The sequence below is a fragment of the Pithys albifrons genome, chromosome 7, assembly GCF_047495875.1.
Source record: "Pithys albifrons albifrons isolate INPA30051 chromosome 7, PitAlb_v1, whole genome shotgun sequence".
Taxonomy (NCBI): domain Eukaryota; kingdom Metazoa; phylum Chordata; class Aves; order Passeriformes; family Thamnophilidae; genus Pithys; species Pithys albifrons.
The window spans coordinates 57,467,467-57,494,800 of NC_092464.1; the positions used below are offsets into that span (position 1 = coordinate 57,467,467).

Here is a 27,334-nt window from a genome sequence, read left to right on the forward strand (position 1 = left end):
GCTGACCTTGCAGCCAGGAAAGTCCATGGAGCAGATCATCCTGAGTGCCATCAGACAGCACAAACAGGACAATCAGGGAATCACACCCAACTAGTGTGGGTTTGAGAAAAGCAGATCCTGCCTGACCAACCTGATCTCTTTCTATGACAAAATGACCCACTCAGGAGATGAGGGAAAGGCTGTGGATGTGTCTCTCTAGAATTCAGTACAGCCTTTGGCACCACCTCCCACAGCATCTCCTGCAGAAACTGGCTGCTCATGGCTTGGATGAGGGAACTGTTCGCTGGGTGAGAAGCTGTCTGATGGCCCAGAGAGTGGTGGGGAATGGAACTAAATCCATGTGGGGCTGGTCACTAGTGGTGTTCCCCAGGGCTCCGTGTTGGGACTGGTCCTGTTTAACATTGTTATTGATGATCTGGACAAGGGGATCGAGTGCACTTTCAGTAAATTCATGGTCAACAGCAAGGTGGGTGTGATTGTGGGTCTGCTGGAGGGCAGGAAGGTTCTGCAGAGGGATCTGGACAAGCTGGATCAATAAGACCAAGTGTCAGGTCCTGACCTTGGGTCACAACAACCTCATGGGATGCTCCAGGCTGGGACAAAGTGTCCTGAGACCTGCTCAGGGACTGCTGCTTGAGAGTGGCTGGATATAATTCAGAGTATGCCCAGGTGGACAAGAAGGCCAAAGGCATCCTGGCCAGTGTCAGGAATAATGTGACCAGCAGGACCAGGGCAGGACTGTCCCTCTGCACTGGGCACTGGAGAGGCCCCACCTTCAGTGCTGTGTCCAGTTCTGGGCCCCTCACTGCAAAAAGGACATTGAGGGGTTGGAGCATGTCCAGAGAAGGGAACGGAGCTGGGGAAGGGTCTGGAAAACATGTTGGATGAGGAACTGGTGTTCTTGAGTCTGGAGATGAGGAGGCTCAGGGAGGACCTTGTTGCTCTCTACAAAGACCCAAAATGAGGTTTTAGTGAGCAGGGGTCTCCCTCTCTTCTGCCAAGCCTATAGGGACAGAGAGGAAAGAGACTTGAATTGCATAGGTCAAGATTCAGATTAGATATTAAATAATACTTGTTTTCACTGAGAGGGTGTTTTAGGTAATGAAATAAGTAGCCCAGGGTGGTGGTGTTATCTCAAAGTGCCCAGGTGGTGTTTGGATGTGGCACCTGGAATACGATTTAGGCGTGATTATGGGGTGCTCGTTGACAGTTGAACTAGAAGATCTTGAAGGTGTCTTCCAACCTTGATGATCCTGTGATTCTCTGACCTGTCATCATTGCCTCCATGTTTCTGCTCCAAAAATATCCTGGGGATGTTTTCTCAGTTGTGTCCCTCAGTGGGACTCATTAGCACTACAAGAAATTTAACAGTTTGAATCTGACTTTGGTTTCTCAAGAGGTTCCTGTAACTTTCCTCAGAGTCTGATGTTCAGGGACTGAGCACCAAACCCCCCAGAGGGCCATTAAATGCCCTGGGCTGTTGCTGTGCTGCTGAGCTGGGCCGGGCTCCTGGCACACAGGGAGCTCCTGGCAAGCGGGCAGCGCTGCAGAGAGACAGCTCTGCCCAGGAGCAGCTCCTGTGCACAGCCCAGCAGGGCTCAGGGCACTGCCAGGCCAGCTCAGGGACACCAGCAGAGAACAGACAGAGCTTAAAGGGGCTCAGCATTGGGAGGATGTCTCAGAGCTCATGGAGGAGAAATCTTTGCAGTGCTGGACACGGTGAGTCTGTGGGTGCAGGGCAATGCAGGGGCAGCTCCTGGAGGCATCTCCTAAAGCTGACAGAGTCCCAGCTGATGGGATGTGTGAGGAGGGGGCTGTTGGGGGACACTTTGGAATAGCTATGGAGCCAGGGGTGCAGCCAAGAGTGTCCAGAGCTGTGGGGCAGAGCAGGGTCCTGCAGCCCAGGGCGCTGTGCTGGGGCAGGGACTCTGCTGCCTGCCAGGGTCAGCTCTCAGCTGGCCTGGGGAGCTGCTCACAGGGCTGGGGAAGAAGGGCTGTGGGGAAGGAGCAGTCAATGATAGGTGAGGGCAGGATCCTTCCACTCTCAGGGTGCTGAAGGTGGCTGGCTGCTCACAGCTCCAAATCACAACAGGACATTCAAGAATGGAGTTTTAAAGAAGCTCAGAAGGTTTTGTGACACATGCCTGGAATTGGTCCTGCTCTTTATGTCTTCTGCTCTGGCTTGCCCAGGTAGGCAATGGGACACAGAAATTAATTTCTCAGTCCAGCAGCAGGCACAAAAATTCTCCATCTTCTACAATTAGAACTGAATAAAACAGGCAATATGAGAAATCACCACACTGTGCCCTACAGGCACCATCAGTGTCCCTTTTCCAGCCTCCTCAGGGTTGCTCTGACATTGCCATCAGAACCTGTACAGATATTTTTCTCTTTAATCAGCTCTGAGGCACCACAAATGGAAGTGCAGGGCAGATGGGAAACAGAGCAGTCAGCACTGTATCTGTCTGTGCTGACTATGAACTAAAACACTGAGAGCTGAGCACTATCATCTGTCCCGCCCTAAAAATGTTCACATTTTCATTCACCAAAAAATAGAATTTTTACACTTAAAATTAGCATGTGACAGATATGACAGTAGAAAAAAATTAAGGGAAACAAGTAGAACAATACTCTGACAAAATCACTAATAAGTTCAGCTAACCCTGTCTTCTGCAGTCCAGATTCTTCTGCAATAAGAGCAGATAGCTTAATTCTGTTACACCTGCCATCCCTCGGGATTTCTGGAACTTTCATGAGCCAGCCTCCATGTGCCCACTGCAGCAGGGCTGAACGAGCTCTTTTTGGGCAGCATAGTCAGACCAGAGAGAGAAAATGAATCCAAAATTAGTGAAGTAGACGGGAAATTCTATGAGATATTAGCTGATTTTTTCCGTTAGAAGTCTGTTCTAAATTGTCTCTATCTTTTCCTTCTTGGACAGTGCTCCATTGCCAGATGAAGCTCATGTCCAACAGCAGCTCCATCAGCCAGTTCCTCCTCCTGCCATTGGCAGACACACGGCAGCTGCAGCTCCTGCACTTGTGGCTCTTCCTGGGCATCTCCCTGGCTGCCCTCCTGGGCAACGGCCTCATCATCAGCGCCGTAGCCTGCGACCACCACCTGCACACCTCCATGCACTTCTTCCTGCTCAACCTGTCCCTCACAGACCTGGGCTCCATCTGCACCACTGTCCCCAAAGCCATGCACAACTCCCTCTGGGACACCACAACCATCTCCTACATGGGATGTGCTGCACAGCTCTTTTTCTTTGTCTTCTTCATGTCAGCCGATTTTTCCCTCCTCACCATCATGTGCTACGACCGCCACGTTGCCATCTGCAAACCCCTGCACTACGGGACCCTCCTGGGCAGCAGAGCTTGTGCCCACATGGCAGGAGCTGCCTGGGTCAGTGGCTTTCTCTACTCTCTGCTGCACACAGCCAATACATTTTCCCTGCCCCTGTGCCAGGGAAATGCCCTGAGCCAGTTCTTCTGTGAAATCCCCCACATCCTCAAGCTCTCCTGCTCACACTCCTACCTCAGGAAGTTTGGGCTCATTGTGGTTAGTGCATGTTTATTATTTGGTTGTTTCATGTTCATAGTTTTCTCGTATGTGCAGATCTTCAGGGCTGTGCTGAGGATCCCCTCTGAGCAGGGACGGCACAAAGCCTTTTCCACGTGCCTCCCTCACCTGGTCGTGGTCTCCCTGTTTGTCAGCACTGGTGTGTTTTCCTACCTGAAGCCTCCCTCCATCTTCTCCACATCCCTGGATCTGACATTGTCAGTTCTGTACTCAGTGGTGACTCCAGCAATAAATCCCGTCATTTACAGCCTCAGGAACCAGGAGCTCAAGGGTGCTGTGAGGAAAATGATGACCAGATGCTCTCCAGATGCATGACACTAACTTTTGTTTTCTGCATAGTATTCAGAATGGAACTCATTTCAGGTCCATCCTGCCTTCTCAGCATTTTGATGCGGGGCATTGGTTCATCTTGTCATGAGTTTGTGCATAATTAATTTTTTTAATTAATCTCCAGTCCAGTCCAGTATCTTCCTTTTGTATTTGACCCAGAGACTGTCTAAATGAGGAATAGTTCTTGAGTAGTTACACAAAATAAAGGACTGTGGAGTCACTTGTTTGATCTTCTTAGGCATTTACAAAGGACAGGTCACTGCAGGGCAGTCCATGTTTACAGAGAGGAGGGGTCTGTTCAGAGCTGCCTTTTCAACTTCCACACTCTCCTTCTGAGTCCCTGTGTTGGTCCAAGGCCTTGGTCCTCTGCCAGGTTGGTCACACTCCTGCTGTGTGTCTGTCCTGGAATCACAGGTAGGGACAGGCCATGGGGACATTTGGGACACAGCTGGGCTGCCCAACAGCAGCTCCATCAGGAAAGGGCATCTCCTGAGGGCAGGGCAGGAAGGCTTTGGGCTTCCCTCAAAGTTGTTACTAAGAACATGCCAAAGGAAGAGACATTAAAGAGGCTCCTTGTGCTGCTTTGTCCTCCCTGGGATTCAGTGTGATGAGATGATTGTCCCAGTTTGGTCCTCAATGGACTTAGTTCTGCTTCAGGTTTTGCTTCCTGGTGACCAGTGTCCATGCAGACAGGAAATGGTTTATGATGGTCTATCCTGGGTTTCCATGGCTTTGTGACAGGGGTGATGGCAGGTGAATGTTTTTCCTAAAGACTTGGGAGCTGCCAGGAGAACTCAGGGGACCTGCAAGGACAATTTGTGCAGGGAGTCAGCAGGAAAGTTTTGGCACTGATCATGAGCCTGTCCAGCTTGGTGTGATCCAGTGATAAAATTTTAAAGTCTTGGTGTGAACTGGCAAATGGCTCTTCATGGATCATAGGCTGGATCCAGCGCAGCCCCCAGACCCACCTCCCAGCACTGGAACAAGGCAGGGCCCCTCTGAGCACCCTCCATGGCCACACAAGAGCTTGTGTGGCAGGGGGTCAGTGGCAGGGACCACCATCAGCTGGCTCTGCCTCCCAGCCTGACCAGCACAACCCAGCAGAGCCCCCCCATGGCCCTGGGCACCACAGCCCCTGTGCCCTGCAGAGCAGCATCCCCAGCTCGGGGGCTGTGGGGACCACGGGGAGGGGCTGCAGGAATGGCTGGTCAGGCCAGCACAGATGTGTTCCCCTGGGGAAAGGCTCTGTGGGGAGACGGGATGTGCCAGAAGAAGAGCAGGACAGGCTGTGTGTGCAGAGGAGCCATGGAAAGAGGCTGTCCGGTTCCTGGGGCAGTAGGAGATGCCTGAGGAGCCCCAGCACTGATTCTCTCCTGCTGTCCTGGGGAGTGGGGCTGGCCCTGGGGCTGCAGGAGATGCCTGAGATGATGGTCTCCTGAACATTCCAGACACAAAGTCACTGTCCCTGACCTCCATTGCCTCCATTTCTTGCTGCAGGGCCAGACATGATTGTGCTGCTCTGTGGGGCCGGGGCAGGTGGATTGGTGGGACCAGGGAGGGGCAGGACTGGGCCATGCCAGGGAGAGGGAAACCCCAGTGTTGAGCTGAAGTGTGTGAGTGTGCAGGGTGGGGGCTCTGCAGGGCTGAGATGCCTCCAGCCCCGGGCAGTGGCAGCAGGAGCCCAGGGAGACACTGCACCTGCTGCCAGGAACTGTCTGTGTGTGTGCAAGGGAAGGACTCGTGTCTCTGAACAGCCCTGGGGGTGTGAGCAGGGCATGAGCCCAGCTCAGGTGTGGGCACCTGTCAGAGCCCTGACATTTCTGGGTGTGACTGCAGGAACAACCTCCCTGTCCCAGGGACATTTATCTCACCAGCCTTGAGCATGCCCATTGCAAATGTCCATGTCTCCTCCATCCCTCTCCTCTGCCTTTATGTCCCTTTATCCCACACCAGGAAACAGCCTGGGGGAGTCTCCCCTGTGCAGTCAGAGAGGCTCTGTGAGCAGGAGTGACAGTGTTCTCCAGAAGGTGCATTTGTCCCCTTTGACATGGCCCAGAGCTCAGGACTGTGAAAACATTCCCAAGCACACACAGCTTGGAGGGATCTTGGAAGGCAAATTGGGAGAGGAAGAACAGAAGAGGCAAAATTAGGGATATGAAACCATCCCAAAGAAGTTCAGTAGCTCCTCTGAGCAATGTTTCTGCATTCAAAACACTGGTAGGAAATGTACTCTGATAAATAGCTGCACAAATATTTTCACATAAACAGAGAGTGAATCAGATTAATAGAACAAGTGTGTGGTGTTGTCAGTAAAAAGAAAATTATGAAAAAAATCTTGAAATTAAAAATAAACAGCACATCATAATGATAGGCAAGGAAGTCTTCAACAATTACCAGGATTTCTTGTCTGCAGAGGTTTCAACTACCTCCTAAAACCCACACTCCTGGCTTCAGGCCATGACTTCCCAGAGCAGTCACAGAGTTGGCCACTGCCCCAGAGATGCCCCAGGGCAGCTCAAGAACCCAAGTATGAAAAGTCCCCCAGAGTGTCTGTGAGCCCTTCTGGAGCAGGAGCTGCTGGGCAGGAAGGACCAGCTGGGGAGGGGCAGGGAATCCCCCCCTGCAGCACTGCTGGCCAGGCTGAGGAGGGTCCTCTCCAGCACAGCAGAACATCCTGTCCCCTTGGGGGCTGGGCTGTCAGGTGTGTTCCCAGAACTGACTGGCCAAGCTGGGCAGGCAGATGCTCAGGGGTCATGAAGGGTGTCACAAAGCTGAGCCCATCCAGCTGAAGGATTTGGGGAGGTCAGAAGGATCTGGGACAAAAGGGATGGGATATTTGGGGGAGGAAAGAGGGGCTTGGCCAACAGAGAGGAAAGATTTTGGTGAGGTAAAACCAAGTTCAGGTAATGCTGAGGGTGTTGAAACACTGACTGTGCAAACACTCCTGATGGACCTTTACCTATAATTTGTGTACCATTGCAACTTCTGTGAGGATAACTTGATACTCCTAATTTCACCCCCAGCAATCTTCTCTCAGGAACCAAAGGGACCCTGGGACTCTGTGGAATGCCTTGGAACCAAGGGGCCATTCTGACACTTGGGAACCTCATGGAATCAAAGTTCCATTGTGACCCTGCAGGACCTCAAGGAAACAGAAGCCCATTGTGACCCTGTGGAGCCTCATGGAATCCAGGGATCATTGTGACACTACAGGGCCTCATGGACTGCAAGGAACCCTGGGACACTGCAGAAATTTTCCCCATTCTCATTTTGCTCTTCTTAAAGATGGGCTTGGCATCTGCCTTTTCCAAGGACCCCAGAACCTCTCAGATTGCTCTGGCCCTTTTGAGAGCACAGCCCAGAATCCCAGGCAAGGGTGATGCAGCAGTTCAGGAGCACTTGCAATGAACTGTCCAAGACCACTGAGATGAATCTCACTGGGCCAGTGGAGTTTGTTCCTGGCGTCACTCACAGAAATGTCGAGGTCCAGCAAGGCATCCACCTCTGAACTGGGGTTGTGGGATTCTCATGCACCCAGGGCTGATCAGAGAGTCTTTCCCTTTTACACCCATGGGGAGATCATTGCAGGAGTCACAGTCTCTCCCTGGGCTCTCACTGCCACTGCTGGGGACTGGAGGCACCTCAGCCCTGTGGGGTGTCACCTGCTCTGCCCCTCTCTGAGATGCCCCACGGCCTGAGGGATGGACACAGGGGGAGCTCTGTGCTCAGAAGCACATCCCAGTGCTGCATCCTGGGGGTTTTCCAGGGGATGTGGGGACCAGAGTGATATGACCTCGAGACACTGTGTGTCCCACAGCCCTTCCCAGCACCTCCAGGATTAGCTGATGGTCTTTGTGTTCTCTTGGGTTCATCTCCCCCACATACACACTGTGAATGCTGAAGTCTCCTCTGTACAATTGCAGCATGGTCTTGTGAGCTGCTCATTTGGTGTCCTCATGGAGTGACAAACAACCTGTCAGTGGTGGGTGAGAGGCCAGTACTGGGAATGGTGTTTGCAGGGGGTGATCTGTGACAATTGCCCTGGGGCCCCTTGCCCAGGGTGTCCAGGAAACAAAGACAAAGCCCAGACCCTGCTCTGCTGCTCCTTCAGGTGTGTCCCTGGAGGCCTGGCTGTGGAAGGGACACTGCTGTGCCCTCTCCTGCTCTCACACACTTTGGCTCTTCACTGTGCTTTTCTGCAACAGGGCAGTTTCCTGGGGCTTGACAGCCTATGAGAAGACACCAGTTCCTTACAGCCCCAGGGCTTGTCACCTCCTCACCCACTCCATAGAGCTGTGGAGGTGTCCTACTGCTCTCCTGCACTCCCCATTCCACACCCCACATCACTCTGCTCCAGGAGCATCCTGTGAGGAACCAGAGATGGGTGGCAGGGCTTGGCTGTCCTGCTTGGCAAAGTCCATCAGGCACTTTCACAGCCACATTCCACAGTCCATTTTCCACCTGTAACCAGTAACTCTGAGCTGCTGCTTCCCCAGCCCCAGGGAGGGTCTTCTTGTCTGCTCATTCCCTCCGGGGTCTCTTTTCACTCATGGCCTCAGTGGGGCTTGCTGACACTCTCAGGAACTTGAAGGTTTGATGATGAATTTTGCTTTTTTAGAGTTTTTTTCAGTTTTCAAAGCTTCAGTTCAGGAATTCAGTGCCAGAGTGCTCATTAACATTCAAAACATCCTAACAAGACAAGCCTTGGGGAATAATTTAATATTAAGGCTTCAATTCTTCTCTGCTTCATTAGACAGATACCAGAAGTGTATTCAAAGTCAGTGTACTCCAGTGACAAAAAAATGAAGAAATATAACTTTTTGTCCCATTTCCTCTTTCCTGTTTATACACTGAGAGCAGCAAACCCTAATTGATATTGTCCCCAAGCACCAGGGATGGTCTCCTTGTCTGCTCATTCCCTTCATGGTCTCTTTTCACTGATGGCATTTTAACAAAACAAACCCCTGGGAATAATTTACTTTTACATTTTCAAATCCTCTGTGGTCAATTACAGAGATCTCAGAAATGCATTCAAAGTGAATATTTTATACTTTAAAAAAAAAAAAACCAAAACACAAGCAAAAATATGTCTTTTTTGTGGCCTGTTTATTTTTTCCTCTTTAAACATTATTATCAGCAATTCCCTATTGATATTGACCCAGAGCATCTCCTAATTCAGTGTGAATAAATATGAAAACCAAGACCCTTTTTGTCTGACAATCCATCAGACTTTATCCCTAATCCCCACCCCACCATTTCCTTCATCACACCCCTGGTACTCAAAGCAGCCTTGTGCAATCTGAGCTTCCTCCACCAAAGGCTGGACCTGCAGGTTTCAGCTCCTGGGCACCAACTCCCACCTGCTGTACTTGGAGAAAGAGCTGCAGGAGACACACAGGGATGTTCATGTATTGTCAGCAAACAAAACCAAAGGAAGGCACAGCTCAAAAATAGAAGAAATTCCTCTGCTGTATTTTAAGTTCACATCACTGACGTCCACCTTCCACAGCAGGCAATTTTAGACCAATGGAAAACATGTTATTTGTCAAGTACAGATCTAAAGGTCCCTCCAAGTGCTCCCTACCCCAATTCTGTCCATTTTGCTCTTTGCACAAAGTGAGTCACACACTGAAGTCAGAAGTTCCCTTGATCCAGAGCGGGAGGAAAAGAGAGAAAGTGAATGAATTACTTTGTTGTGCAGAGCTAAATCTCCACTAATCCAAATATTTTGGGGTTACAGGAACTTTATTGGGCATGTTCTGCAGCATTTGTTCAGATGACACCAGGCTGGGTGGGATTCTTGATCTGCTGGAGGGCAGGAAGGCTCAGCAGAGGGGTCTGGACAGGCTGGATCAATGGGCCCAGGCCAACTGGATGAGGTTCAACAAGGCCAAGTGCTGGGTCCTGCCCTGGGGTAACAACCACCCCAAATCCCTGGCCATGCCCTGCAACTGATCCACACAGTCTGTCCTGTGTCCTTCATCCCTCCATTTTCAAGAACTTTGAGGGACAAGGGAGCTTCATGCTCTGGGTGTGGAGGAAGATCTAAGTGCTACTGGAGTGAGAACCACAACTCATCAGGTTTGTGCTCTTTGGGAGGACCAGAAAGTGCTGAGATTTAGACCCATAGAAAGTTCCTTTTCATGGCCAAAACACAAAAATTAAAGAGGATACAATTTCTAAACTCCACAGCTCTTTGTGCAGCTTTCCTCAGCCACAGCAACCAGGATAAGCCACGTCCTTGCTGTGCTGCTCACACAGCCCAGGGTGCTCCTGGCCTCCCTTGCTGCCAGGGCACACGGCTGCCTCCTGCCCAGCTCCTGCCCACCCACAACTGCCTTACAGGGCTGCTCCCAGCCAGGCAGCTCCCAGCCTGTGCCATGGCCAGGGCAGTGCCCTGCAGGGGCACACACTGCCATGTGTCCCTCTGCCATTGCAGGAGGTTCCTGCCAAGACGGGCTCTCCTCCTCCCTGAAGCTTTCCCTGAGCACAGAGGCCTGAGCGACCTTTCCAGTAAAGACTCAGGCAGAGAAGCCATGGAGTCCCTCAGCCCCACAGCAGTGTCTGCTGGAATTAAATCCCCCTCCCCATCCCACAGCAGCCCTGCATTTCCCTCCTTCAGCCTTGGTCTCCAGCACAGCCACTGAGGCTCTTTTGGCTCTTGGCTTTTCCTGCAGCCACCAACTCCACGGGAGCTTTGTCTTCCCCACAGTCCCACGTGCACAGCACAGGCAATGCCCAGGAATTCCTTGTCTGTGCCTGGCCTTGCTGTCACCCCCTGGCAGAGATTCCATGGCCCCTTTGTGCCCCACTGCCCCACAGCTGGTCCCACAGTCCTCTGTGTACCCCCAGCTCAGGGCAGGAGCTTCCAGGGTGGGGAATGGCTCCTCTGATGGGATGCCCAGGGCAGTCCTTGGCCTTGGTCACAAAAGACTGGGTGGCTAATTAACGGGGATAAAATTAATAGTTACTTTTTTTTATTTGATAACAGCAAAGTTAGAAGGGAAAAAAAAGGAAAATTATATAAGTGTACAGATTTCGTCTCTCATGAAATGCACTGGGCGTCACTGACAGAGCAAAGCAGGCAGTCTCCTCCTGCTGAAAAGCATCCAGTCATCATTTTCCTCACAGCATCCTTGAGCTCCTGGTTCCTCAGGCTGTAGATGAGGGGATTCACTGCTGGAGGCACCACCGAGTACAGAACTGCCACCACCAGATCCAGGGATGGGGAGGACATGGAGGGAGGCTTCAGGCAAGCAAATGAGGCAGTGCTGAGAAACAGGGAGACCACGGCCAGGTGAGGGAGACACGTGGAAAAGGCTTTGTGCCGTCCCTGCTCAGAGGGGATCCTCAGCACAGCCCTGAAGATCTGCACATAGGAGAAAACTATGAAAATGAAACATCCCATAAATAAAAAAAAACTAGCCACAATAAGCCCAAATTCCCTGAGGTAGGAGTGTGAGCAGGAGAGCTTGAGGATCTGGGGCTCTTCACAGAAGAACTGGCCCAGGGCATTCCCCTGGCACAGGGGCAGGGAAAATGTATTGGCTGTGTGCAGCAGAGAGTAGAGAAACGCAGTGGCCCAGGCAGCTGCTGCCATGTGGGCACAAGCTCTGCTGCCCAGGAGGGTCCCGTAGTGCAGGGGTTTGCAGATGGCAACGTAGCGGTCGTAGCACATGATGGTGAGGAGGGAAAACTCTGCTGACATGAAGAAGACAAAGAAAAAGAGCTGTGCAGCACATCCCATGTAGGAGATGGTTGTGGTGTCCCAGAGGGAGTTGTGCATGGCTTTGGGGACAGTGGTGCAGATGGAGCCCAGGTCTGTGAGGGACAGGTTGAGCAGGAAGAAGTGCATGGGGGTGTGCAGGTGGTGGTCGCAGGCTATGGCGCTGATGATGAGGCCGTTGCCCAGGAGGGCAGCCAGGGAGATGCCCAGGAAGAGCCACAAGTGCAGGAGCTGCAGCTGCCGTGTGTCTGCCAATGGCAGGAGGAGGAACTGGCTGATGGAGCTGCTGTTGGACATTTGCTGCCTTGGGGGAATGTTGTCTGTTGAGGAGGAAAAGGCAGAACTAAGTTAGCTGTGACTATTGTAGCAAAACACATTGTCTCACAGCAACTTGACAATAAGGGTCTCTCTTTTTAAGACCTCCCTGCATCCTGCTCACCTGAGCTCTGGGTTTTGTTGGCTGATGAGGCCATTAAAACAGGGACACTGTAATGGACTCCTGAGGAGTCCTTTTTGCCTTGCAGAGAGAGGGAACTCAGAATGCAGGGTGAGCTCAAATTAATGTACTCGTGATACATCAAAGAGCTTCCAGCCCTACTGGTTGCAATTTGCCCAGCTGAGGAATTCGGCTGAGGGTATTCTTTGTATTTTTTCACCCAGTTCTACCTGCCACAATTACCAGTGGTTGTGGGTGTCTGAAATGCCTGAAATTTTTATTGCACTGCAGGTCAAGTCTTGTGGGTCAAGAGACATGACCCACATCCCTGCCCTGCTCATCCCTGCCCTGCCATGAGAGGGTCACTCCTTCCACCCACACCTTCTCCCTGCAGGGCCATGGGGAGCTCATTGGCCATGCTGAGCTGTCCCTGGCAGGGAGCAGAGCCCATGCCCCAGCACACAGAGCCCTGGGCTGCAGGACCCTGCTCTGCAGGACAGCCCTGGGCACCCCTGGCTGCACCCCCACCCTCTGCCACATCCCACAGCCATCCCTGGGAGAAGGGAACCTTCTTGCCCTGTGCCTCTGATGCTCCACACCAGGAAATCCAGGAGAGCCATCCTGGCAGGTCCTGTCAGTGCTGGCATTTGGCAGGTGTAAGAGACAATTCCAGGAACTCACCTGCACTGCTCTGCAGCCAGAGACTTACCCTGGCAAAGGGCTGTGAAGATTCCTCTCCTGATGAGCTCTCACCTGTCCTCCCACTCCAGGACACTTTAAAACTCTTTCTCACTTCTCTTGTCTGCCCTTGGTGCCTGCAGGTCCTGCCCTGCTCTGCCATATGGCCACCTCCTCTCCACTGAAGAACTGTGGGAGTCCTTCTGAAAGATACTGGATGCTGTGGGATGTGCCAGTTTTAGGAGATCCCTGCAGGAAGGGAAGATTAACTTTCCTGCAGACAGAGAATTCTTCATTCAAATACTGTGGAGGTTTCTCCTTTAATGAGAGCTCAGTCCCCTCCCAGCCCAGGCTGCCTCTCATCTCTGTCCCTTCTCTGCTGTGCCCTGGGCGTGTGCAGGCAGTGCCCTGAGCCCTGCTGGGCTGTGCACAGGAGCTGCTCCTGGGCAGAGCTGTCTCTCTGCAGCGCTGCCCGCTTGCCAGGAGCTCCCTGTGTGCCAGGAGCCCAGCCCAGCTCAGCAGCACAGCAACAGCCCAGGGCATTTAATGGCCCTCTGGGGGGTTTGGTGCTGAGTCCCTCAACATCAGACCCTGAGGAAAGTTAAAGTGAGATTCAAACTGTAAAGCTTCTTGCAGTGCTAATGGGTCCCACTGAGGAACACGACTGTGAAAACATCCCCAGGGTTTTTTTGAGCAGAAATTTGGAGGCAGTGATGACAGGTCTGAGACTCACAGATTCATCAAGGCTGGAAGAGACCTTCAAAGTCTTCTAGTCCAACTGTCATCCAAGCACCACTATAATCATCCCTAAATCGTATTCCAAGATGTCACATCCATACACCACATGAGCACTTCAAGATACCACCACCTCCCTGGGCTAATTATTTCATTGCATAAACACCCTCTCAGTGAAAAACATATTTTTAATATCTAGTCTGATTCTTGACATACTCAAGTCAAGTCTCTTTCCTCTCTTTCCCTCCCTACAGGGTTGGCAGAAGAGAGGGAGACCCCTGCTCACTAAGACCTCCTTTTGGGTCTTTGAAGAGAGCAATGAGGTCCTCCCTGAGCCTCCTCTTCTCCAGACTCAAGAACACCAGTTCCTCATCCAACATGTTTTCCAGACTCTTTTCCAGCTCCATTCCCTTCTCTGGACATGCTCCAGCCCCTCAATGTCCTTTCTGTAGTGAGCGGTTCAGAACTGAGCACAGGACTTGAGGTGGGGCCTCAGCAGTGCCCAGCACAGAGGGACAATCCCTGTCCTGGTCCTGCTGGCCACATTAGTCCTTACACTGGCCAGATGCCTTTGGCCTTCTTGCCCACTTGGGCACACTCTGACTCATATCCAGCCACTCTCCAGCAGCACCCCCAAGTCCCTTCCTGCTGAGCAGCTCTCAAACCACTCTGCCCACAGCCTGGAGTATTCCATGGGGTTGTTGGGACCCAAGGTCAGGATCTGACACTTGGTCTTATTAATCCAGCTTGTCCAGATGCCTCTGCAGAACTTTCCTGCCCTGCAGCAGACCCACAATCACACCCACCTTGGTGTTGTCCACCAATTTACTGAGGGTGCACTCCATCCCTTTTTCCAGATCCTCAATAATGATGTTAAACAGGACCAGCCCCAACACTGAGCCCTAGGGAACACCACTGGTGACCAGACCCATCTGGATTTAGTTCCATTCCCCACCACTCCCTGGGCCATCAGTCAGTTTTTCACCCAGCAAACAGTTCCCTCATCCCAGCCATGAGCAGCCAGTTTCTGCAGGAGATGCTGTGGGAGGTGGTGCCAAAGGCTTGACTGAATTCCAGAGAGACACATCCATAGCCTTTCCCTCATCTCCTGAGTGGGTCATTTTGTCATAGAAGGGGATCAGGTTTGTCAACCAGGACCTGCCTTTCCCAAACCCACACTGACTGTCCCTGATCCCCTGGTTGTCCTGTTTGTGTGTCTGATGGCACTCAGGATGATCTGCTCCATGGACTTCCCTGGCACCAAGGTCAGGCCTGACAGGCCTGGAGTTGCCAGATCCTTCTGGCCCTGCCTATAAATGGGTGTCACTTTGGCTGATTTCTTTTCAGCTGGGACTTCCCCAGTTCTCCAGGACTCCTGGGCAATGAGTGACAGTGGCTTGGCCAGCTCTTTCTCCAGCTCCCTCAGTACCCTCAGGTGCATCTCATGTGGGCAGGGACTTGTGGGGTTCTCATTGACACAGCAGGTCACTGACCATTTCTCTCTGGGTTATGGGGGCTTCACTCAGCTCCCCATCACCACCTTCCAGCCCTGGGATCTGGGTATCCTGAGCACAACTGTATTTGGTGTTAAAAGACTGAGACAAAGAAGTCATTAATTCCCTCAGCCTTTTCCTCCTGCCCTGACCCTGCGCTGCCTCTGCATCCAGCAAAGAATGGAGACTCTCCTGAGCCCTCCTTTTGCTGCCCATGGATTCAGAGACACATTTTTTGCTGTCTTTAACTGCAGTGGCCAAATTCAGTTCCAGTTTGTCTTTGGCCCTTCACATTTTAACCCTCCATAATTTCACCATATCCTTGTAGTCCCCCCAGGTTTTCTGCCCCTCTTTCCAGAGGTGATACACTCTCTTTTTTTTCCTGACATTCAGCCCATGGTCTGTGTTAAACCAGGCCAGACTTTTTGACCCCTGGCTTGTCTCAGGCCAGAGAGGCACAGCTCCTGGAGCTTTGAGATTTCCTTCTTAAAACACCTGCATTCATCCTGCACTCCTTTCTCTTTGAGGACTGACTCCCAAGGGACTCCATCCATCAGTTTCCCAAACTGGCCAAAGTCTGTCAGCTCTCAGTCCAAGGTGTCAGTTCTGCTGGTGCCTCTCCTTCCTTCACCCACAATGGAAATCCCCATTATTTCACGGTCTCTGTGCCCAAGACAGCCCTGACCACCACATCACCCACCAGCCACAGAATCACAGAATGCTTTGGGTCATGAGGGACCTTAAAGAGCATCTCGTTCCAACCCCAGGGGCAGGAACATCTTTGACAAGACCAGGTTGCTCAGAGCCACATTCTGCTTGGCTTGAAGAACTTCCAAGGATGGAGCAGCCAGAACTTTTCTGAGCAACCTGTGCCAGGGCCTCACCACTCTCACCATAAAGAATTTCTTACCAATATCTCATCTAACCCTTCTCTCTATCAGTGTGACACCAATGTCCCTTGTCCTGTCTGTCCAGATCCTTGTAATCAGTCTCTCTTCATCTTTCTTGTTGGCTCCCTTCAGCCACAATTAGGTCACCCCAAGGCCTTCCCTTCTCCAGGCTGTACAATCCCAATTCTCTCAGCCTTCCCTCATGGCAGAGCTGCTCCATCCCTCTGATCATCTTGGTGCCTCCTCTGGACTCGCTCCAACAGCTCCATGTCCTTGCTGTGCTGGGACCCCAGAGCTGGAGGCAGCTCTGCAGGTGGGGCAACATCCAACCAGGTGTGTTCCAGCAAGGACTGTGTTAACCTCCTGGAACCAAAGGGCCATTGTGACACCACAGAACCTCCTGGAACCAAAGGGGACATTGTGACACCACAGAACCTCCTGGAACCAAAGGGGACATTGTGACACTTTAGGCCCTCATGAGAAAAAAGGAATCCAGGGAGACTGTGGAACCTCATGGAATCAAGAAGTCATTGTGACACTCCAGGGCTTTTGGAACCCAAGGAAACCTGGGACACTGTGGATCCTCACGGAGCCATGGGGCAATTGTGACATGTGGGAATCAAAGGAATCCTCAGATATTTTGGAACCTCCTGGAATCAAGGGGCCATTGTGACACTTCAGGGCCTCATGGAACCAAAGGAACCCTGGAACCTTTTGGAACCTCATGGAATGAAGAGGCCACTGTGGCACCTGAGGCCTCATCAAACCAAATGAACTCAGGGACACTGTGGAACCTCTTGGATATGAGGGGCCATTGTGACACTGCAGGGCCCAGGGAACCCAGGGAACACTGAGACATTTCAGAACCTTATGGAACCAGGGGCTGTTGTCACACTGAGGAGCCTGATGGAATGAAGGGGCTTTGTGACACTGCAGGGCATCATGGAGCCAAAGGGACTCTGGGGCACTGTGGAGCCTCATGGAATCAAAGGCCATTATGACATTGCAGGGATTAATGGAACCAAAGGAACCCTGGGAGACTGGAATCAATGGGCCATAGTGACTTGTGAAGAGCCTTGTGGAGCCAAAGGGACTCTGGAGCACTGTGGAATCTCATGGAATCAAAGGCCATTGTGACATTGCAGGGATTAATGGAACCAAAGGAACCCTGGGAGACTGGAACCTCATGGAATCAACGGGCCATAGTGACTTGTGAAGAGCCTTATGGAGACAAAGGGACCCTGGGGCACTGTGGAATCTCATGGAACCAAGGGGCCTTTGTGACTTGTGGGGAATGCTGGAATCTAATGAACCTCAGGACATTTTGGAACCTCATGACATCAAGGGGCCATTGTGACACTGCAGAGCCTTATGGACCATGACAGGATGTTCTGCCCTGATCAGGCCCAGAATGGCTCAGAGAATGCAAACAATGCAGGCTCTCTATGCTGAGTTACTGCTGCCACCAAGGGGCTGTTTTGGTGTTGAATTCTGCTAAAACCAGCCTGGTTCACCAAACTGCAAATGCTCATCCTGCTTTTTGGAACAGGATCTGACAGATAAGCTGCTCACTGGCCTGGAAATTCATGACTAGCAATCCCTCACTGTATAACTCTAAAATCTCTGTTCAACTTCCATATGGCAGATCCCTTCACAGACTGTCTTGAAGCATGTGGAGCTTCTCCCATGAAGCAGGGATGGCTCTTCATGGTCACTGCCCAGGGGTTAAGGGAAGGAGAGAGATCTGCTCTCTTTAGTTGTGTGAGAGTTACATCAATCTCTGCTTAATGATAGTTTCTTTGCTGGTTTCAACACAACTGTTTTAAAATAACTTCTTTGACACAGTGCACTGCACTATTTTATGCTATAATATACTCTACTAGGAGGTTTTCAGCTTTTCCACAATGTACTGAATGTTTAAGTAAAGGATTAAGATCTTTCATCTGTTCACTTGACTGTTCTTTTGTCTGTTCATTTCTCATAACAAATAACTCATTTTTTAGATCTGACTTGCCATCATTAAAACCTGTGGAAAAAAGTGATTCAGTGACACCTCTATAATTCCTGAAATTTAAATTGCAGAGTAACTCTGAGGCTAAGATTGGATTCAGTCACCCCCAGGCTCCTCTCTGAGAAGGTGTTTAGAAAGCAAGGGGTCCTTTCTGTCCCAACAGCTCAATGAGACATCTTCTCTAATAAACTCTGTCTAAAACATCTATTACCTCTGTGACACCATGAGCTTCCACACTATCCAAGGATTCCTTTGGTTCTATGAGGCCCTGCAATGTCACAGTGATCCCTTCATTCCATGAGGTTGCAGAGTTACAATGATCCCATTGTTTCAATAAGACTCTGCAGTGTCACAATTCCATGAGGTTCCACAGTGTCACACTGGTCCCTTGTGCTAATCAAGGCCCTGCACTGAGACAAAGGTCCCTTAAATCCATGAGATTCCACAGTGACCCCGTGATTCCATGAGGTCCTGCAATGTCACAGTGGTGGTGTCAGAGGTGGTGGAGCTTTTATTTTTGTAATTAGAAAGAGAATGAGAAAGAAATAATGTCAACAAGGGCATATTGGAGGTCCAGACTGGACATGCAAAGAAAGGAATTTCCCTCCAAGAGAAATGCTCTGATACAAAGTGTCACAAAGATGGAGTCTGGATGAGCCCAAGGCTTTATGGAGGAGGCAGGGAGGAGGGAGAGATGTCAGTGCAGGAAGGGGCCAGCGAGGTGGGGCAGCCGGGGGATGCCGACAGCCTGCAGGGAAAGGGGCAGGGCATGGACACCGTAGGACAGCCTGGGCTGGAGAGGAGACAGGGATGTGCAGAAGCTGAAAGGCCCCAAGAGAGCCAAGTTGTGCAGGCCTTTGGCCATGGCTGCTGTGTGTGCCCCTGATGGCATGAGGAGACAAGTGAGCCTTGCAGCCCTGGGGCCTCATTGCCTCCTTGTCCCTGCTCAGCAGCCTGGGAGGTGCCACCCCATCCTCCTGCCCTTGGCATTGCACATCCCACATGCCAGTGCCCCAGGAAGAGCCCTGACCAATGAGGGAGGGAATGGATCTCCCTTCTCAGGGGCTGGAGGTCAGGGCTAGGACCTTTGAATTCTGAAACACAGCCAGTTTAACTCAGCATGAGAGACATCTTTGACTTGCTTGTCCGTAACTGTCATCACTGCCTCCAGTTTTCTGCTCTAACTGGAATCTGGGGACACTTTCTCAGTCCTGTTCCTCAGTGGGACCCATTAACACTACAAGAAACTTCAGTGTTTCAATCTCAATTTGAGTTCTTGAGAAGTTGTTTGAACTTACTCTGATGGACTGAGTTTAATGTAAACAACATCAACCCCCCAGAGGGCCATTAAATGCCCTGGGCTGTTGCTGTGCTGCTGAGCTGGGCCGGGCTCCTGGCACACAGGGAGCTCCTGGCAAGCGGGCAGTGCTGCAGAGAGACAGCTCTGCCCAGGAGCAGCTCCTGTGTACAGCCCAGCAGGGCTCAGGGCACTGCCAGGGCAGCTCAGGGACACCAGCAGGGCACAGACAGAGCTTAAAGGGGCTCAGCATTGGGAGGATGACTCAGAGCTCATGGAGGAGAAATCTTTGCAGTGCTGGACACGGTGAGTCTGTGGGTGCAGGGCAATGCAGGGGCAGCTCCTGGAGGCATCTCCTAAAGCTGGCGCAGCCCCAGCTGATATGATGTGTGAGGAGGGTGCTGTTGGTGGACACTTTGGAATAGCTGTGGAGCCAGGGGCTGCAGCCAGGGGTGCCCAGGGCTGTGGGGCAGAGCAGGGTCCTGCAGCCCAGGGCGCTGTGCTGGGGCAGGGACTTTGCTGCCTGCCATGGTCAGCTCTCAGCCAGCCTGGGGAGCTGATCACAGGGCTGGGGTAGAAGGGCTGTGGGGAAGGAGCAACCCCTGGTAGGGAAGGGCAGGGTCCTTCTGCTTTCAAAATTGTGCTGTAGGGGCAAGGGCTACTTATAGCTCCAGATCAATGCAGAAAAATTCCCAGGGGCATTTGCAGGAAGCACAGCATGAGGGAGGTTGCCTTATGGGGAAAACTCCTTTTCTTACAGTTTTCCCCTCTGGATTGTCTGGGTAGGAAATGAGACAGAAATTCATCTCGGAGCTGAGCAAGAGACACTAAAACCTGTAAATTGTTGCTTTTAGAGGTGCAGAAACCAGGGAATATCACAAACCACCACAGAGTGGCTCACAGGCAGCATCAGTGTTGCTTTTGCAGATTCCTCCAGGTTGCTCTGACACTGGCATCAGAGCCTGCCCAGCCAGAGCTTTCCCTGGGCAGTGCCCTGTGCTGGGAGGGCTCTGCAAGCCAGAGCTGAGCACCCAGGGCTGGGATGGGCTCTAGGAGCACTGCTAGGGACCAGCCCTGGGCACAAAGGAGCAGCTGCTGTCAAGGACAGCTCCAGGCAGCAGAGCCCTGGGCAGAGAGTGGGGCAAAAGTTACCCCAAACATTCCTGGGGGAGGGGGCATACAGGTCATTTTGGGGGCCCGTCCCTACAGTTCTACTGGGCACTGTGTGCTGGGCCAGGAAAATGAGGATTTCTCCAGGGGGACAGAACCTTCACCAGATGTGTCTTTTGAGTCATGAATGCAGAGGTGGAACTTTTGCATTCAAGGTGGGTTCCATCTGAATGTCCCTTTTGAATGTCAGAGCTGTAAGAAAAAATTTCCATGTCAGCAGATTGACTCCTTGACAGAACATTTGGTAACATTTGTCACATTGATTTTGGTTAAAAACAGACTGGTTTTGTCAGAGAGCTTTAGGCTTAATTAATCCCTGTGTTTTCCTTTTCGGAACAGACCGTCTTCTAAGAAACAACACATGTCCAACAGCAGCTCCATCAGTCAGTTCCTCCTCCTGCCATTGGCAGACACGCGGCAGCTGCAGCTCCTGCACTTGTGGCTCTTCCTGGGCATCTCCCTGGCTGCCCTCCTGGGCAACGGCCTCATCATCAGCGCCGTAGCCTGCGACCACCACCTGCACACCCCCATGCACTTCTTCCTGCTCAACCTGTCCCTCACAGACCTGGGCTGCATCTGCACCACTGTCCCCAAAGCCATTCACAACTCCCTCTGGGACACCACAACCATCTCCTACATGGGATGTGCTGCACAGGTCTTTTTGTTTACATTTTTTATGTCAGCTGAGTTTTCCCTCCTCACCATCATGTGCTACGACCGCTACGTTGCCATCTGCAAACCCCTGCACTACGGGACCCTCCTGGGCAGCAGAGCTTGTGCCCACATGGCAGCAGCTGCCTGGGCCAGTGGCTTTCTCTACTCTCTGCTGCACACAGCCAATACATTTTCCCTGCCCCTGTGCCAGGGCAATGCTCTGGGCCATTTCTTCTGTGAACTGCCTCAGATCCTCAAGCTCTCCTGCTCACACTCCTACCTCAGGGAAATTGGGCTTACTGTGGTTAGTGCCTGTTTAGTTTTTGGTTGTTTTGTTTTCATGGTTTTCTCCTATGTGCAGATCTTCAGGGCTGTGCTGAGGATCCCCTCTGAGCAGGGACGGCACAAAGCCTTTTCCATGTGCCTCCCTCACCTGGCCGTGGTCTCCCTGTTTGTCAGCACTGGCACATTTTCCTACCTGAAGCCTCCCTCCATCTCTTCCCCATCCCTGGATCTGACCTTGTCAGTTCTGTACTCGGTGGTGCCTCCAACACTGAACCCCCTCATCTACAGCCTGAGGAACCAGGAGCTCAAGGATGCTGTGAGGACAAGGATGACTGGATGCTTTTCAGCAACAATAACCTGTCTGTTTTCGTCTCTATAGAGTTCATAGTGTAACTCATTAGAAGCCCAGCATGCCTTCTCAGGTTTTTGGTGATGCTCAATTGGCTCTTCTTGTCAGGATGTTGTGCACAATAAATTTTTTTATTAATTTCTTTTGTCATTCTTTGTTTTCCTGTGTGACCCAGCATCTCTGTAAATGAGGAATTGTGCTCTCTTTATATTCAAAGAAAATAAATTATCCTGAACTGTTCTTGTTCATCTGTGATCCTAACTGTGGGACCTTTATAAAGCTGCAGGGCAATTTCATATGTGCAGAGGAGAAGGGGAAAGAGTCCAGCACAGCAGCACTGCTGGGGACCAGCAGCACTATTTAGAGTTGCTCCCTTTCCACTTCCACACTCTCCTTCTAAGACCCCATGTTGGTGTAAGATCTGAGTGCTCTGCCAGTTTGGTCGGGCTGTTTCTGTGTGGTGATGCCCAAAGGGGCACAAAGAAACTGCTTAGAGACAGAGTTTTAATCTTTAAGCAGCAAGGTATTTATTGAAGCAACGTTGGGGAACCGTCCGATTCTTGTCGGACAATAGAGTTCTGAAGTCAGCAGTGTGAAGCCAGAGTATTTATACAGTTTGTGTGAGAGATTACATCATTTTTACATGCATATTGATGTTATTGCAACACTTGGTTATAATATATAGAGTGGGTGGAGTCCAGGCGGAGTCAGGGGTGGAGTCGTCGTTTTGAGGAATATTATGGTGGGAGTTCCTGTTACCTCATCTGGTAGGGGTCTCATTTCACCTCCTCATCCTCGGTGAACTTTTCAACTTCTACTGAATTTTGCTGATTTTAATATAGATCGTGCCAAAATGCTGTGTTTGAAATTTCTTGTCTCTTCCTGCAGGTCACCATGCCCTGTGCTCGGGCTGTGCTTCTCCCTTATATGTTATTGCCTGCATATTTCGTATTGGTTTGGACGGACCTCAAGACCATCTTTGGATAGCTCCCAAACCTGGTTTCTATCCAGCTATATTTCCTGTGGCTGGCTTCAGAGACTGTTTTGTGTTAATTCTTTGGGTCCTGTGCTTGCTCTGCTTCAGTGGGAGTGCTGTGACTGCCAGCAGACAATGGGCATTTTTGTGGCAGAGTTGGCCTCAAACAGCAGTTCCATCATGAAAAGGGATCTCCTCAGCACAGTGCCTGCAGGTTGTGGTCTTCTTCTAAAGTCACTCTGAAGAACATGCACAGAGAATGGACTCTTAAAGAGGCTCCTTTTTCGGCTTGTTCTCCAGGGGCTCAGTGTGATGAGTTCAGGGGCTCAGGGTGGCCTTTGAGAAAATTAGATCTGCTTTTGCTTGTTGATGGCCAGAGCCCAAGCAGATGGAGAATGATCTGGGATTAACATTCCTGGGTCTCTGTAGCTTGTGACAGGAATGATGGCAGGAGAATGTTTTATTGAAGAGACCTGGGAACAGCCAGGAGAACTCAAAGGACCTGCAGGGACAGTTTGTGCCAAGGAGTCAGCAGGAAATTCAGCCCAGTGAGCACAGGCCTGTCAAGTGTGGGGTCACTCCATGATTATATTCTATATCTGGGTGTAAACTGAAAAACAAGAGCTCTCCAGATCCAGGGGACACATCAGGTACAGGGAAAGGAGTCTAAGTGACCTGTCTTACCCTCAGTGAAATTCCACCTTTGGATCCAGTGTAGTACCCAGACCCACCTCTCAGCACTGGAACAAGGCAGGGCCCCTCTGAGCACCCTCCATGGCCACACAAGAGCTTGTGTGGCAGGGGGTCAGTGGCAGGGACCACCATCAGCTGGCTCTGCCTCCCAGCCTGACCAGCACAGCCCAGCAGAGTCCCCACATGGCCCTGGGCACCACAGCCCCCGTGCCCTGCAGAGCAGCACCCCCAGTTTGGGGGCTGTGGGGAGCACGGGGAGGGGCTGCAGGAATGGCTGGTCAGGCCAGCACAGACGTGTTCCCCTGGGGAAACGCTCTGTGGGGAGATGGGATGTGCCAGGAGAAGAGCAGGACAGGCTGTGGGTGCCCATGAGGCTGGAAAGAGAAACACTTTGCTGTGGGTTCCAGCTTTGGGAAGGCTGCCCTGTCCCTTGAGCATCCTGAAGAGCTGTTGGGTCAATTCTCTCACTCTCCCCTGGGGAGCAAGTTTGGCTCTGGGGGCTGTGAAAGGCCTGGGGTGGGGAATTAAAGTAAACAATAAATAAACCACAGAGGAACTGGATCATTGTGATCGAGTGAATGGCCATTTATTACACACTACACACTGTTTATATGGAGCTAAAGCTACGTACTATTGGCTACATTGAACCTCACAACATATAACTGCAAATCCCAATTGGTTATAACCCATATCTCACAAGTCCAATGTTTATATTGTCTCATCCTCGATGTTTTCAGGTGCACCTCCAGAATCCTGTGTGAAAGTCGAGGCGGTCCCATGAGAAACCTCTAGGGAGTTGGTAACTCCTCCAAGCAGCTGTGACTGTTTATTCTTAGCTGCCTTCAGTCTCACAGGGTTGATGCAGGCTGGATTGGTCATGAGCCCATTTTCTGAAAGAAACCCCTCAACATATCCCCTCTCTTTATTTTGAGTGATCCAGGCCTGCTTCACAGACTTGTGAACTGTATTAACAACACATTGCAATATACAAGGCAAGAACACCAAAGCAGCTACAAAAAATACAATTGTTAGGCCCTCTTTCAAAAAATCAAATGACCAACCATTAAATCCCAACTTTTTCAACCAATCATCAAAAACAGATGTTGTTACAGTCAGCTTTTTCATTCTGTCCTTCAACTGCCTCAAATGTGCATAAATGGACACAGAATTGTCTGATAAATTCATGCAGTACATTATGAAATTCCTCAAAACTAAGGCCTTGAGGTAAAAGCTGTGCTGAAAGCAAAGACAATCAAAAGCAACTCTATTTTGCAGTAATGCACGACTAATACTGTCTGCATCAGTGGCAAGACAAGGCATCTGCATTCTACAGGTAGTTCTTTGGTCCTTAAGGATGCATTCATCAGTCATTGCAGACGTCAGAGGAGACACAGAGACACACACACAGAGACACACAGACACACACACTCACAGACACACACACACACACACAGACACACACACACACACACAGACACACACACACACACACACACACACACACACACACACACAGACACACACACACACACACACAGACACACACAGACACAGACACACACACACACACACACAGACACACAGAGACACACACACACAGACACACACACAGACACACACACACACACACACACACACACAGACACACACACAGACACACACAGACACACACACACACACACACACACGCACACACACAGACACACACACGCACACGCACACACACACAGTCAGCCTGACAATTGTCTCTAATTGTGCCACAAGATTGGCAGCAGCATTTCAGCACAGGCCCTTAGCAGAAGGCTACTGCACCTGATGTTAACTGCAGCACAATTGTCACAATCACAAAAGGCACAAAAAAAATCTATCTATAGTTCATCCTTAAAGCAATTTGTTTATCTAACTTCATCTATTATTCATTGATCACTTCCTTTTTCACTTCTATTTTCTTTTTCTCTTTTTATTTTCATTATTGTTCTCCCACAGAGTTTTTCTGTGAACCCTTTCTTTATATTTTTCTTTTTCTCTTTTTTTCTTATTCTTTCTTTTTCCACTGTTCATGCCCCCTTTTTATTTTTTGAACCAGGAACAGACACTTAATTGCTGCTCTGTTCTGTAATGTAGCAAGTTTAACCCTATTTACTATCAGTACTAGTTAACAATACACTCAAAGCTATAAATGTAGCCTTACTCTAATGATTTACACCTTTACCAAATTAACATTACTCTGCCGACTCAATTAACACTTTAACTCTTAAAATTATTCTGCTTAAGTTCTTAACCTCTTAACAAATTAAAAACATTATTGCAATAACTGAACATCCTTATTTGCTTAAGAAATGACAAACATTATTCTATTAGCTTAACAACTTCATTTTCTTAACCAAAGAAAAAACATTGTTCTATCTGCTTAACGTCATTACTTTCTTAACAAATGAACAAACCTTCCTGCAGGCATTGTCATTGGTGCACCAAAGAGCTTAAAAACCTTAACAGAAATATAACACCACCAAACAACACTTTGTCTATAAACCGATTATGTTGCATTAAGTTCTACATTCATAAAAACAGATCATAACACGTCTAATTCTCATAATTCTAGTGTTACTTGTGGTAAATATGCATTTCTGCATCTAAAAGAACAAATCTTAACCAATCTAATGCTATATAACTAAAAACATTATCTGTGTCAATTCACTTTGGTACTCCTACAAAGAGCTGTTTGAAAATGCTTAATACCATCAAATGGAAATACATCAATTACTATCTGGTGTTATGGATATGAATCTGAGGGATCAAATTAAAAGCTTAGTCAGTCACTCAAAAGTTCTGCGGAAACAGCTGTTTACATCCATCTCTGATTTCAACCTGTGGAGAAAAAAATAGAAATTTTCTCCAAATTATTAAAAGCTTACAACACTCTATAACTTTTAAACAAGAGCCAAGTTAACAAAGGAATAAGTTCAAAAGGAGATTCCATCTAGGCTTCTTTGTTGCTCTCGGAATCTCTTGAGGAAGATGTTACATTCTGACCTTGCATGATTCATTGTAGGTCTGTGACCGAAGGGTACAGGTGTCTGTGTTTCACTTGTGCCAAAGACAGACTTTGGCTGGTGTTCATTAAAGTGATTCCATTCAAGCCGCCTGCTTTTGCTAAACTGACAGGCTTTGAGACCCTTAGGTGTATGCTGGAACTACAACACCCAGAATCCTTTACAAATGGAATACATTACCCAGGAGTCTTTGCAAAAACTTGATGACGTGCAAAGCTCCACCTGACCAAACTACAATAACCATCAGTCGTTGTGAGACTCACGCACATGGCAAGAAGCTCGGTGACGTCATGCGAGGGAGCCCACCCCCTGCCTCGGGGGAGGCTGACCCCTCCCTACTCAAAGCAGGAAATCGCCATTTTTAAACTGCTCAGAAATAATTCTCTCGCATTGGCAGGGTAGAAAATGGCTGGAAACAAACTTTTGCAGCCTCCAAAGATGAGAAAAAAAGCAAAACAGTTGAGAGCAATTTTCGGCAACTTACGGCTTTTTAGCAGGCTGAGGAGAAAATGTGGAGCTTGAAGACAGAACAGGACAAAGCCCACGTGCTGCGAGATGGCCAACAGCTGCATTCAGGGTTATATTGTCCCTTGCAAGTACAGATTTGTGTCCCATTTCCCATTTTTTGGTGTCTGTCTTTCTATTGCCAACTCTGGAAGCCCCTGCACGGCTGTAGGGGGGTTGGGGGACAAAAATCGGTGTTCCCAAGGCTACGAGAAACAGCAACAGCGGGCGGGAGGTGGGGAGGAAGCAGCATTCCCAAGGCAGCAGGAGCCGAAGCCATGGCATGGCCGGAGCAGGCGGCGAGCCGGTGGAGAGCGGGAGTGGGGAAGCGGCGGCGGTGGCCAGGGCTGGGGGGAGGAGGCGGTGGCTCTGACAGCGAATGGAGCCGGACCCATGGCGTGCCCGGGGCAAGCAGAGAACGGTGCTTGGGGAGACGAGACCGGTGCTGTATGGCGGCGGCACCCGGCAGGAGGT

General features: G+C 50.3%; 1 protein-coding gene across 1 annotated transcript; it reads left to right on the forward strand.

The window, feature by feature from the left end:
- Positions 1-2,962: 2,962 nt before the first annotated feature.
- LOC139674674 (olfactory receptor 14J1-like) lies at positions 2,963-3,895 on the forward strand. The gene has a single exon (XM_071561281.1). The coding sequence runs from the start codon at positions 2,963-2,965 to the stop codon at positions 3,893-3,895; it is 933 nt and encodes a 310-aa protein (XP_071417382.1).
- The last annotated feature ends 23,439 nt before the right edge of the window (positions 3,896-27,334 follow it).

What these genes read in the sequence shown, in the direction of transcription:
- LOC139674674 (XM_071561281.1), top strand. Translation starts at nt 2,963, where the DNA reads ATGTCCAACAGCAGCTCCATCAGCCAGTTCCTCCTCCTGCCATTGGCA.